Source organism: Peromyscus californicus, unplaced genomic scaffold, assembly GCF_007827085.1.
Source record: "Peromyscus californicus insignis strain IS unplaced genomic scaffold, ASM782708v3 Scaffold_18__1_contigs__length_77618521, whole genome shotgun sequence".
NCBI classification, from domain to species: domain Eukaryota; kingdom Metazoa; phylum Chordata; class Mammalia; order Rodentia; family Cricetidae; genus Peromyscus; species Peromyscus californicus.
This window is the reverse complement of record NW_026294480.1, coordinates 204,303-217,242: the sequence shown is the minus strand read 5'-3', so window position 1 is coordinate 217,242 and position 12,940 is coordinate 204,303. Positions and strand designations below refer to the sequence as shown.

The following is a 12,940-nucleotide window of genomic DNA, read 5'->3' as shown; positions in this document are numbered from 1 at the left end:
AAATACAGGAAATGAACATGCAGGAAATATGGGACAACATGAAAAGATCAAGCCACTGAATTATAGAAATAGATGAGGCAGAACAGTCCTAGGTCCATAGCAGAGAGCAGATCTTCAACAAAATCACAGAAGAAAACTTCCACAAATTAAGACATACACATAGAGATTAAAAAAAAAAAAGCACACAGAACACCAAATAGAAAAGACCAGAAAAGAAGCTCCCTACTGCATATCATAGTTAAAACACAAAGCGTACAAAACATAGAAGAAGCACTGAAAGTTGCAATAGAAAAAGACAAGTCACATATAAAAGGAAAACCCACCAGTATAACAGCTGATTTCTCAAGGGAAATGTTGAAAGCCAGAAGGGTCTGAAGCAATGCATTTCAAGGCCTAAAGTATTATGACTGCCAACTTACCTAATGTACCTAGCAAAACTAGCTGACATAGGTGAAGGAGAAAGAAAAACTTTCCATGATATAAAAAGACTTAAAACATTATATTCAACAGACCAAACCTAAAGAAATTAGAGGACACAGGGCAGTAGTGGGGCACATCTTTAATCCCAGCACTTGGGAGGCAGAGACAGGCAGATCTCTGTGAGTTCGAAGCCAGCCTGGTCTACAGAGCGAGATCCAGGACAGGCTCCAAAGCTACACAGAAAAACCCTGTCTTGAAAAAAAATGTATTCTGCATCCACTGATAGACCTAGAACAGTTTGTGGTTGTTCTTCTGGTTTGCACTAGGATGCAAAAGAAAATGCTCCCTGCACTTCCTGCCTGTCTTTGTGGCAGTCCAGATTGAATTGGGGAGTACATGTATATGGGGGGAAAAAAGAAAATAGAGGACACAATATTTCAGGCTGAAGAGAGGAATGAGCAGCCAAGAGACTGTAGAAAGAAAACAAACAAAGCTATAGTTACTGAAACATAAAGACTACTGAGAACATAACACCAAAAATCAGCACTATTACTGCAATTAACACACCTTTCAATAATAAGTTTAAATATTAATGGCCTCAATTTTCCAATGAAAAGACACAGACTGGTTGAATCCATTTGTCTGTTGTTTGCAAGAAATACATCTTATCTTGAAAGACAGGCACTGTTTTAGAGTGAAATAATGGACAAAAGTATTCTAATTAAATGGAAACAGAAATCCAGCAGCCATCCTTTTTCTAATATCTGACCAAATAGATTTCAAACTAAAATTAATCAGAAGAGATAAAGGACACTTTGTTCTAATCATGGGAACAATTAACCAAGAAAACATTACTATCCTAAACATATATGGACCAAACTCTGGTGCACCAAATTTCATAAAATTATCCTCTTGGATTATAGACAAAGATTAATATTGACCCAGTAATAACAACCCAGTAGGTTATTTCAATACCAGATTTTCTCCAATAGACAAAGTCATCTGGACAAAAAATAGGCAGAGAAACATCAGAATTAAATTACATCATACATTAATTGGACTTAACAAGTATCTACACAATATTCCACCTAAACACCAAAGAATACACATTTCTTACTCAGCAGTATATGAAACCTTCCGTAAAATAGACCACATCCTGGGACACAAAACGAATCTTTACTAATTCAGAAAGACTGAAATAACTCCATGTATACTATCTGGCCACAATGCAACAAAACTTAAAATAGACACAAACAAATCTCCAGTAAATATACAAACTGTTGGAGATCAAACAACTCATTACTGAATGATAAATGGGTCAAAGAAGAAATAAAAAAAATTAAAATGTCTTGAAACTAAATGAAAATGAAACATAACAAAACCTTTGGGAAACATTGAAAGCAGTCCTTCATGGGAAATTCATAGCTCTAATGCCTACATTAAAAATGATTAAAAATTAGAAAAGACATAAATGATGTAATGATGCAACCAAAAATTTGTAAAAACAAGAGCAAACCAAATCCAAATTCACTAGATGGCAAGAAATAATAAAAATCAGAGCTTAAATTAATGAAACAGAAACAAAAAAATACAGAGAATCAACAACTCTAAGAGCTGGGTTTTTTGAGAAGATAAATGGGATTGATAGACCCTTGGACAAACTAACCAAAAGAAAGAAAGAGCAGACCCAAATTAACAGCATCTGAAATGAATAAAGAAACATTATAAAGTACCCCAAAGAAATTCATAATACTATAAGGGAATACTTTAAAAACCTGTGCTCTACTAAGTTGGAAAATCTAAAAGAAATGGATGAACTTCTAGACTCAGCCAAACCACCAAAATTAAACCAAGATCAGCATCTAAACAGACCCATAATAAACAAGATAATTGAAATAGCAATTTAAAAAAACTTCCAACTAAAAGGAGTCCAGAGCCGAATGGATCACAGAATTCTGCAAATTTTAAAGAAGACCTACAACCAATAATTCTTAAACTAGTCAAAAGACAGAAACAGAAGGAACACTCCCAAATTTCTAGGAAGCCAATATCACTGTAATATCAAAATCAGGTAAAGACACAACAAAAAAATGGGAAACTACAGACCAATATCCTTGATGAACACAGATTTAAAATTTTTCAATAAAATACTTACAGACTGAACACATCAAAGAGACTATCCACTATGACCAAGTTGGATTTATCTTGGACATGCAGAGATGGTCCAACATATACTAGTCAATAAATACAGTAAATCAGATAAATGTTCTTGAAGACAAAAATCACATGATTATCTCAATAGATGCAGAAAAGCCTTTGACAAAAGCCAATTTGCATTCATGATAAAAAAATAAAAATAGACCCATCTATATCTTTTACCTTGTACAACTTCAAATGAATCAAATGCCTCAATGTAAAACCTGAAATCCTGAAACTGCTAGAAGAAAACATAGACAATACCCTACAGGATATTGGTATAAGAAAGAACCTTCCGAATAGGAACCCATTTGCCAGGAATTGAGACCAACAATTTACAAGTAGGACTTTATAAAACTAAAAAGCTTCTGCACAGCTGAAGAAATATTCAATTGAGTGAACAGGAAATTCACAGAAAAAGAGAGAATTTTTCTAGCTATACATCTGATAAAGGATTAATATCCAGAATATATAAAGAACTAAAATAAAGCAAAAAGTAAAAATATATATATAACCCATTAAAAATGAGCTGGAATATGAACAGGGAGTTCTCAAAAGAAAAAACATGGCTAAGAAATGGCTAAAAAAAGTCTCATGGTCCATAGAAATTAAGAAAATGCAAATCAAAACAAAAGTTGATACTTCATCTTACTCCAGTCAGAACGGCAAACAACCACAAAACAATGGGCTGTAAGTGCTGGAGAGGATGTAGGAAAAAAAAAAGTCCCCATTTACTGTTGGTGGGATTGCAATCTAGTACAACCACTTTGGAAATCAGTGTGGAGAACTCTCAAAAACTTAAAAATGTATCTGCCATATGACCCAGATGTATCATTCTTTGGCATATGCCCAAAGAACTAGACATCCTACTCCACAGATACTTGCTCAGCCATGTTCCTTGCTGCTCTATTCACAACAACTAGGAAATAGAAACAACCTAAACGTCCTTCAACTGAAGAATGGATAATGAAAATGTGGCACATATACATTATATAATACTATTCAGCTTTAAAGAAAAGTGAACTCATGAAATTTGCAGGTAAATGGATGTAACTAGAAAAGATCATAATGAGTAAGGTAATCTAGACTCAGAGGGACAAACGTTAAATGTTCTCTCTCATCTGTGGCTCCTAGCTCCAAATCTTCAGATATGAACACATAACCTTGAGTAACTTCAAAACCCATGAAATTAAAAAAGGACCATAGTGGTGGGGAGCAATAGAGAGGGGAATAGCAGGGTACAAGTGATTTGAAAGGGAAAATGAGAAAAACAGGGAGGGGACTTTTAAGTAGGGAAGCAAAAGGGAGGTAAATACAGAAGGATGAAGTAGCTAAAATAATAGTAAGAATGTCTGAAAAAGTCATAAGGAATCATATTATTATCTATCTAAAATTGTGTATTATATATAAGGCTGTGTATAAATATAAACATAGTTTAAATGAAATTTTCCCATCTAGGCTGACAATGCTCCCCTAGGAGCCATAGACTAACAAAAACCCTAACACCAGGTCTCTTAGTTAGGGTTGTTATTATTATGATGAAACACTATGACAAATGCAACTTGGGGCAGAAAGGATAACAGTTCCTTATCAAAGGGAGTGAAGGCAGGAACTCAAGCAGGTCAGGAACCTGCAGGCAAGAGCTGATGCAGAAGCCATGGAGGAGTTCTTACTGGGTTATCATGGTTTGCTCAGCTGCTTTCTTATAGAACCCAGGACCACCAACACAGGGATGGCACCAGACATGAACTGGGCCCTTCCCCATCAGTCACTAATTAAGAAAATGTCTTACAGGCCTGCCTACAACCCGATCTTATGGAGGCATTTTCTTAATTAAGGTTCCCACCTCTCAGATGACTTTAGCTTGTGTCAGGTTGACATAAAACTATCCAGCACACCAGGCATGTGAAGTCCTCTTTTGAATTGTTTTTCCGGGTTGTTCAAGGTACTCCCAAAACATTATACACTATTGTTATTATCCTTAGTCACTTCCCAGAGGTTAAAGTTAAGTCCCTATTCCTGAAGATACCGTGTACTTTGGACATAGGGCCTAGAGGCTCAGTTTGGTCCTGACCTGAAAACTTCCTTCATGCAGACTAGCATTCACAGTTCCAGAAGGTGCCATACAAGTTTCAAAGGAAAGAAACCAATCAATAGTCTTACCTAACTGTGTTGTCTATGAACTAAATCAATGACCAGCATGGCACAATATCCCTAAGAGTGTACTAGTGGCATGGATACCCTAGTGGTAACCAACAGTTCCCTAATTAGATTTAAGGCCTGCTCAACAAGAGGAAAATCTTGCCTGGTACTGGCAACTACCTGGGATTAGTGAAGTCCTGGGTCTTAGAGGAGAATATATGTAGCATGAATTGTTAGAAGGTCTTATCAATAAAAACAAACCCAGAGCCAAGTATTGGGGTGAATGCTGGAAGATCAGAGAAGCAGAATAAGCCACAGCCACCTCATCTCCCCAATTCCTCAGCTTATCCTTTTCCCTTAGACTGGATGCCTCTGTGTCCTCATCCAAATGTGTCTCAGCTGAACTACTGCTCAAAAGCCTAAAAGCTTAACCAGGCTAGTTCCTGGTCCTCACGCTTTATATACTTTTCTGCTTGCTGCCATCACTTCCTGGGATTAAAGGCTTACTTCCTGGGATTAAAGATGTGAGTCACCATGTCTAGCTATTTCCAGTGTGGCCTTGAACTCACAGAGATCCAGGCGGATCTCTGCCTCTGGAATGCTAGGATTAAAGGTGTTTGTGCCACTATTTTCTGGCCTCTATATCTAGTGGCTGTTCTGTTCTCTGACCCCAGATAAGTTTATTAGGGTGCACAATATTTTGGGGAACACAATACCACCACAAACATACACTTGCCACTTTACTAAACCAACATAATTCTTAACTACATTCTAAATATTTATCCTTACACCTAGAGATAAGTGTAGCTCTTATCCCTCCCTCATCAAGAAACCTCTCCTTGCAGCCTGAACCAGTCATCTTCTGTAACCAGGCAAGGCTTTCCAGTGGAGGGACTGGGATACCAACTCAACCACAAAACCTTCAACCTACAATTTATCTTGCCTGCAAGATGTGCTGGGGTAAAGGTGGTGCAGTAGTTGTGGGAGTGGCCAACCAATGACTAGTCCAACTTGAGACCCATGCCATGAGAAGGAGCCCATGCCTGATGCTGTCTGGAGGGCCAGGAACCAGAGTATGGATAGCCCAGAGACCTAGGATAGAATCAAACACAACTGGCAAAAAAAAAGTCAATGAAATGATTCCTAATGCTACTTTGCTATACTCATAGACTGGAACCTGGTTCAATCGTCATCGGTGAAGTTTCATCCAGCAACTGAAGGGGGCAGATGCAGAGATCCACAGCCAAACATTAGGCGGAGCTTGGGGAATCCTGCAGAAGAGGGCAAGGAAGGATTGTAGAAGCCAGAGGAGTCAAGAACACAACAAGAAAACAGCCCACAGAATCAACTAACCAGGGCTCCTAGGGGCTCACAGAGACTAGAACAACAGTCAGAGAGCCTATATGGGTCTGACCTAGGTCCTCTGCATAATTGTTGTGGTTGTGTAGCCTGATGTTTTTGTGGGACTACTGGCAGTGGGAGTGGGGGGTGTCTCTGACTCTTTTGCCTGCTTTTGGATCTTTTCCTCCTGCTGGGTTACCTTGTCCAGCCTTAATCTGAGGGTTTGTGCATAGTCTTGTTATAACTTGATATGCCATGTTTGGTTCATATCCCTGGGAAGCCTGTTCTTTTCTGAAGGGAAAGGAGGAGGAGGGGAGCTGGGTGAGAGAGGAGGTAAGGGGGCATACTGGGAGGAGAGGATGGAGGAGAAACTGCAGTCAGTATGAATATATGAGAGGAGAATAAATAAAGAAGAAAAGAAGCAGATGGAGATGATTCCAGAAACCCACAACCAATCAAAATGCAGAGAAAAGTGATCATGTGCTGACTGGCTCCAAGTAATGCATCTACAACACAACTCTTGCACCTAACGTTCAGTGAATAGAAGAGGGGGCAGAAAGACTGTAAAAGCCAAGGAACAGGAAGTTTGCTGTGAGGTTGCATCACTTAGAATGTCACAGAAGCTGCACCCATGAAGTCTCATCAACATGGCTATCTAAACAAGACCTGAACAAGGACAACACCAACTGACATGCTAACATGGAAGGGGGCCTCAACCCTAGACAAAGAACTATAGGCAACTATAGTCTGAGAGTGGGAGAAATAGTCTTCCCTAAGCAAGAGCCCTCAAATTGATATCATGTGGCCAGCCCTAAAATCATATTCATACAAGTAAAATATGTACTAGACAGGTTGCATTTATCTATTTAGGAGTGTGTGTGTGTCTGTCTGTCTGTCTATGTATGTATGTATGTATGTATGTATGTATGTATGTATCTATCTATCTATCTATCTATCTATCTATCTATCTACAGAATAGCAAAGAAACAGAGGCCATAAATTTGAGAGAGAGTCAGGGGACAGATACATAGGAAAGATTGGAGGAGAAAAATATAATTTTTAAGAGGGAAATGATATAATTATATTTTAATTTCAAAAAAATTTGAAATATTTTAAAGGTTTAATGCTAACCCTTTGTAAACTGGACAGCAACATATAGGTGTGATTTATGCTGGTAATGCAAAGTTGTTTCAGCAGTTGAAAAACCAAGTATATTGATATTGTTGATACCAATTCATAGTATCAACAGACTAAAGACAAGAAAAACATGATCAGCTTAATAATACAGAAAAAATCACTTTAATTTTAACATTCATTCATAAGAACTCACCAAAAAAAGCATGGGAGAGAATTTCTTAATTTAATGTAAACCATATACAAAACTCAAAGTTTCAAACAGAAAAACTAAGCTGGTCTCATGCTTGATTTGGGATGACTGAAATTTCCCCTAATATAAGGAACAAGGCAAAGATTTCCCTTTTACCTGCTGTGGGATGTTCTGTATGCTGTGAATCTATGTTGCTATGATTGATTGATAAATAAAAAGCTGATTGGCCAGTAGCCAGGCTGGAAGTATAGGTGGGATAAGCAGACAAGGAGAATTCTGGGAAGTCCAAGGAACAGCATGTAATGGCACACAGGTAAAGCCATGGAACATGTGGCAACATATAGATTAACAGAAATGGGCTCTAGGAGATCCAACACCCTTGTCTGGCCCCCATGGGCATCTGTACTTATGTGCACATACCCTGCTCACACACTTATACATAATTAAAAATTAAAAATAAATCTTTGTAATGTAGATTATCCCTGTCCTCATACAATACAATCAACATAAAACAGAATTCCACAAAATCTATGAAAAAGCTCCCAGAACTACTTAATTAATGTATTAGTCATATGACACAAAGTAAACCTAGAAACCAGACTGCATTTCTATATTTTACCAACAAAAACAAAAAAGTATAGTTAAAAAAGGTCCATATACAGAAACAACAGAAAACAATGAATACCTAAATATGAATCTAATACAGACAGGATCTCTGAGATGAAAATGATAAAGCTCTCTTGAAAGTGATTAAAGACCTAAATAAACAGACATACATCCTGCTCAGGGGCTCACTCAAATTGACTTCAGTTTTAATAATTGCAATCACTATCCTAGCAGAATATTTTTTGAAGATTTATTTATTTATATTTTATGTGTTCAATGTTTGCCTGAATATGTGTGTATCAAGTGCAGGAAGTACCCATGGAGGCCCAGAACATGGCACTGACCCCCTGGAACTTCAGCTGCCATGTGGTTCCTGGGAACTGAAGCCACATCCTCTGCAATAGCAGCAAGTGCTCTTAATCCCTGAGCCATCTTTCAAGCTCCCAGTCGAATTTTTATAGATGTCAATATGATCATTCTAAAATGTATGTTAAAAGATAAAGAAAGCCGGGTGGTGGTGACACACGCCTTTAATCCCAGCACTCAGGAGGCAGAGGCAGGCGAGTCTCTGTGAGTTCAAGGCCAGCCTGGTCTACAGAGTGAGATCCAGGACAGGCTCCAAAGCAACACAGAGAAACCCTGTCTTGAAAAACAAAAAAACACACAAAAAAGACAAAGAAACTAAAATAGGCAAGACAATTTTCTAAAAGTTTTTTATGCATTTTATGTATATGGGTATTTTGTCTGCATGTACATCTGCACACCAGAAGAGGGTATTGGATCCCATAAGTCTACAGACTATAGATGGTTATAAGTTGCCATGTGGGTGCTGGGAATTGAACTCTGGAAGAACAGTCAGTGCTCCTAACTGCTGAGTCATCTTTCCAGCCCTGGCAATACAATTTTGAAAGAAAACACAATTGGAAGATTCAGATCATCTGGTGTCCAGAACAATTTTACTTACTTCTGCTGGAGTTAGGAAGTGTGGTAGTGTTGATATGCCAGACAAAATTCAGAGAATATAAAATGTGAAACTTATAAAACTTTGAAGAATGGATCGGTAAGGTGGCTTAGTAGGTATAGGCACTTGCCACCAAGCTTGGCAACATGAGTTTGATATCCAGGATTCACACGGTAGAAGAAGAGAATGGACTCCCTCTAGTTGTCCTCTCACCTCCCAAGCATACCCTAGCACAGATGCACAGACACACACACACACACACACACACACACACACACACACACGCGCGCGCGCGCGCGCGCGCACACACACACACACACACACACACCATAAATAAATAAATAAATAAATAAATAAATAAATAAATAAATAAATAAATGTAAAAATAATTTAAAACTTTGGAGAAAACATAAAAAAACCAAGTCCTTGTGACCTTGGGATAAAGAGTTCCTACACGGGACACCAAAATCATGATCAACAAAAAGAAAAATTGATAAATGACTTCATAAAAATTAAACACTTCTACTCTGTACATCACCCCATCAAGAGAATGAAAAACAAGCCACAGATTAGGAAAACTTTCACAAATTTCACATGTGACAAATGACCGATATTCAGAATATACAATGAGCTCTCTAGACTCAATAGTAAGAAGGCAAAAATTATGGTTTTTATACGTGCGAAGGATTCAAACAGTTTAGTAAATATGATACATGAGCACAGAGAAGAGATGCGTAACCTCCTTAGTCATGAGGAAATACTAGTTCAAATGAGATTCCAGCACTCACCCACCAAAATGACTTTGGGTGAGGGAGATAAAGCCAAGGCAACCCCAAGGACATGGAGCAGTGGGAACCTTCTGAAAGCGTCTTTAGCCTTGTAGTTAATTCCCAGCCCTGGAAATGAAAGAAAGATCCCTAAACATAACCTACTTGGTTCCAGACAAAGCATGGTTGGAAATGTGGATGTATGGAGGTGTGGGAGGAGGAGTAGAGGAAGGTGGTGAGGTGTCAGGGTATGGAGTGGGGTGTGGGTGGAGGTGTGGAGCCTAAAAGAGGGGTATGAAGGGAAGTGAGGCTATGAGGAGGGAGGTAGGACAGGAGGTGTAGAAGAACATGTACCTGGTTAGGACTTGGTTCAGACTACTTGAGTATCCTGGGTGCTGTGTGCATACTCTGTGTTTTATAATTTAGTACAAAAGTTTTAGGAGGATTTTTATGAGTCTTAAATTTTTTTAATGAATATTAATTTTGAAAAGATTTAAGGGGAGATGCCAATTCAAACCAGGACACTTTTAAAGCTCTGTTTTTACTAGCAGTGAGAGAAAGAGCAATACTAGAGAAAAAGTAATAGTATGTAAGAATATGCTTTCTAGTACATAATGGTAAGTGATAAAGTTGCATGTATTTCTTCCACTAAAGGACAATGCTCCCCAAAGAGAGATGCCAGTGTCATTGGGGTTCATCCACACTGAGCCACAAAGAGCTGAAACCAGATCACAGCTATTCTGAGCAAGCGTAACTGCATCTATGTGTGTGCTCCTTTGAGCATGCAACTCCTCTGTATTTTTAAAGGATGGGGTTTATAAATTAATCAAAACACAGACTTTTCATCAGAGGTAATAGAACTTAGAGATGCTTTCTCACCCTAACCCTTTCTCCTTTAGGCACTCCTGGTGTTCCCAGAACCTCCTGGATGCTGTGTGAAATGCAAAGCATGTAACATCTCAAAGTTGCTCATGGCCAAGGGAGACCCAGAACACTGTTCTTCAACTATAGTTCACACAGACTGACTAAAAAGGGCAGAGTTAGGAGAAAAAGAGGCAAGAAAACCCAATACAAAGGAAATCTGAGCTATTAAGCAGGATGCAGAAACCTGTAGGGAAGGCAGGTAAGTCCAAGCCAGCTTTCTGGAATGGAGCCTGGTACCTGGCTTCATTATCCACTTCTTCCTGTATATGTGTATGAAATTTTCTAATGTAAAAAAAAAGTAAAAGAAGTGAGAAGGTGTGGCTTCTCACTGAAAGGTGCTATCCCCTCTATGGGCTCTTAATATTTCCATTCCCCTTTTTACAGCAGGCGTAGACAAAGATGGTGCCTTAAATCTGAATGGTGATGAACAGAGAGCCAACCCTTTCCCACAGCGATTGAGAAGAGAAAATGGGGGAACTACCAGCTCCTGCTATCTGTTCTACCAACAGAGGCTCACCCAGGGCCTGGCCCAGTGAGGATGGGGGATAAAGGAACACAACTCTGTCCCACCTCACATTCCTACCAATACCTGATCTTTTCATGCCAGGCCTCAAACCTCAGAGACTGTTCTGTTGTGATCATCTTCTGAGATATCAGAGACCAAGCTTGAACAGTTCAGAGGAATCCCAGCACCAAAGAATCTTGGGGTTCATCTCACATGGGAAAAGCTCCACCTAATGGAAGTTTCCATTAGGCCTGAATGCCAGTGTGAAATGCAGGAATTGTCAGGCCCTATTTGTGTAAGGCTCTGGATGAACCACATAGAAACTCAACACTGACTATTTTTAGTCTTTAATTTGGAAAATAAATGGCCTAATATTTAGGTTCTTTCATCAATGGGTAAAACCAGAGAATATGGGATGACAAATGTTTCTCAGATTTAGCATGAGGATGATGAAATCCTTAACTCCATCCTTGAAGTTGATCTCTGCCTACAGATCCTAGCTTAAGCAGTCTTGGACCAGTCTGGCAAACAGCTCATGAAGGCATTTCCATGAGCTTTTATGAAACCTTTTCAAGAACCCTTCAGCTTCTCAGGAAACACACAAACACACACACACACACACACACACACACACACACACACACACACACACACACACACAAATCATCATGGCTGTGTGGGGTTGCAGTGAAATGTGCACTTACCTCCAGCAGCAGCTGTCCTTCCTGCACAGGGAATCCTCTGTGTGAGTGGTCCTCAGGTGGCAGGGCTGCAGCTGGCCATATACATGTCTCCTGTAAGGCTGTCAAGGAAGAAGGAACAGATGAGTCCTTTGCAGAGCCCAAGTCTGCTAGTGGCTTTTAAGTCACATTTTTCTTGTGTTTCCCTGATTTTTACCCTATGGTTCCTGCTAGATATCCAACCTGGGCTGTGCTGTTGTCCTATTCAGGACATGCAGGACCTCCATGAAGTCCTTAAAAGTTGTATGATTGGCAGGAGCAAGTTGAGGCCCCAGGCCAGCATGAAAGGGTGACCTAATGTAAAAGTGTGACCAAACTTATGTACCACCCACCCTCATCTTGGAAACTGCTCTTGATTCTCCCATCTACTCAGCCTTTAAACAAAGTATGGCTTTCTGCCAGGTCCCCTTCATAACCACAGATCCTAGGGTCCCTACAGAAACCTCCTGAGACCCAAATACCAGTGGATCCCAACAGCACTGTTGGTTACCCTTTGAAAGGGAGCCTGTCTGTCATCTGCTTCCAGGCTAGGCCAAGGCCCCCTGAGTTCATCCATATCCCTTACTCTTCATCTCTCCTGGAAGGGAGCAGGCCCTCACCTGGAGGTAAATGAAGTCTCCTGAGAATGCCCACCCTTCCCAAAAATGGTTCTGGGCCTATGAAGATGCCAACCTCCTTGATACCCCTATCCAAGTTTGGTCTGATGGCTTTGGAGTAGAAAATTCATGGTTCTGTTACTAAGCTGGATTCTAGTCTTCAGTGGGCTCACTCCATCCCCCACCATCCAGGAAACCTAAGTCCAGACAGAAAGTCCCATTGTTGAGAGCCACAGCATTCTTAAAAGTACTCTCATTGCCTGTTAGCAGCCCACCTCATGCTTATAAGGATGGGTTTGATGGGCTGGGCATATTATTCAGAAATAAAAGTAATATTCGAATCAAAGTTCTATCATTCATGTGTTACATGACTTGGCCTTAGCAATCCCTGATGCCCAGGAGTGGTGGTATTTAG

At 39.6% G+C, this 12,940-nt stretch overlaps 1 protein-coding gene and 1 non-coding gene across 2 annotated transcripts in view; one reads left to right on the top strand and one right to left on the bottom strand.

Annotated features, from left to right (window-relative positions):
* The window catches only part of Ahrr (aryl hydrocarbon receptor repressor), an 86,832-nt gene that overhangs the window by 43,704 nt on the left and 30,188 nt on the right, over positions 1-12,940 (bottom strand). Inside the window, exon 3 of the mRNA XM_052742785.1 lies at positions 11,894-11,991. Within this exon, the coding sequence (XP_052598745.1) occupies positions 11,894-11,991 (98 nt within the window). The remainder of the gene's footprint in view (positions 1-11,893; positions 11,992-12,940) is intronic.
* LOC128113889 (small nucleolar RNA SNORA31) lies at positions 691-820 on the top strand. Its single transcript, XR_008219695.1, has one exon. It is a non-coding gene; the product is annotated as a small nucleolar RNA SNORA31 (small nucleolar RNA).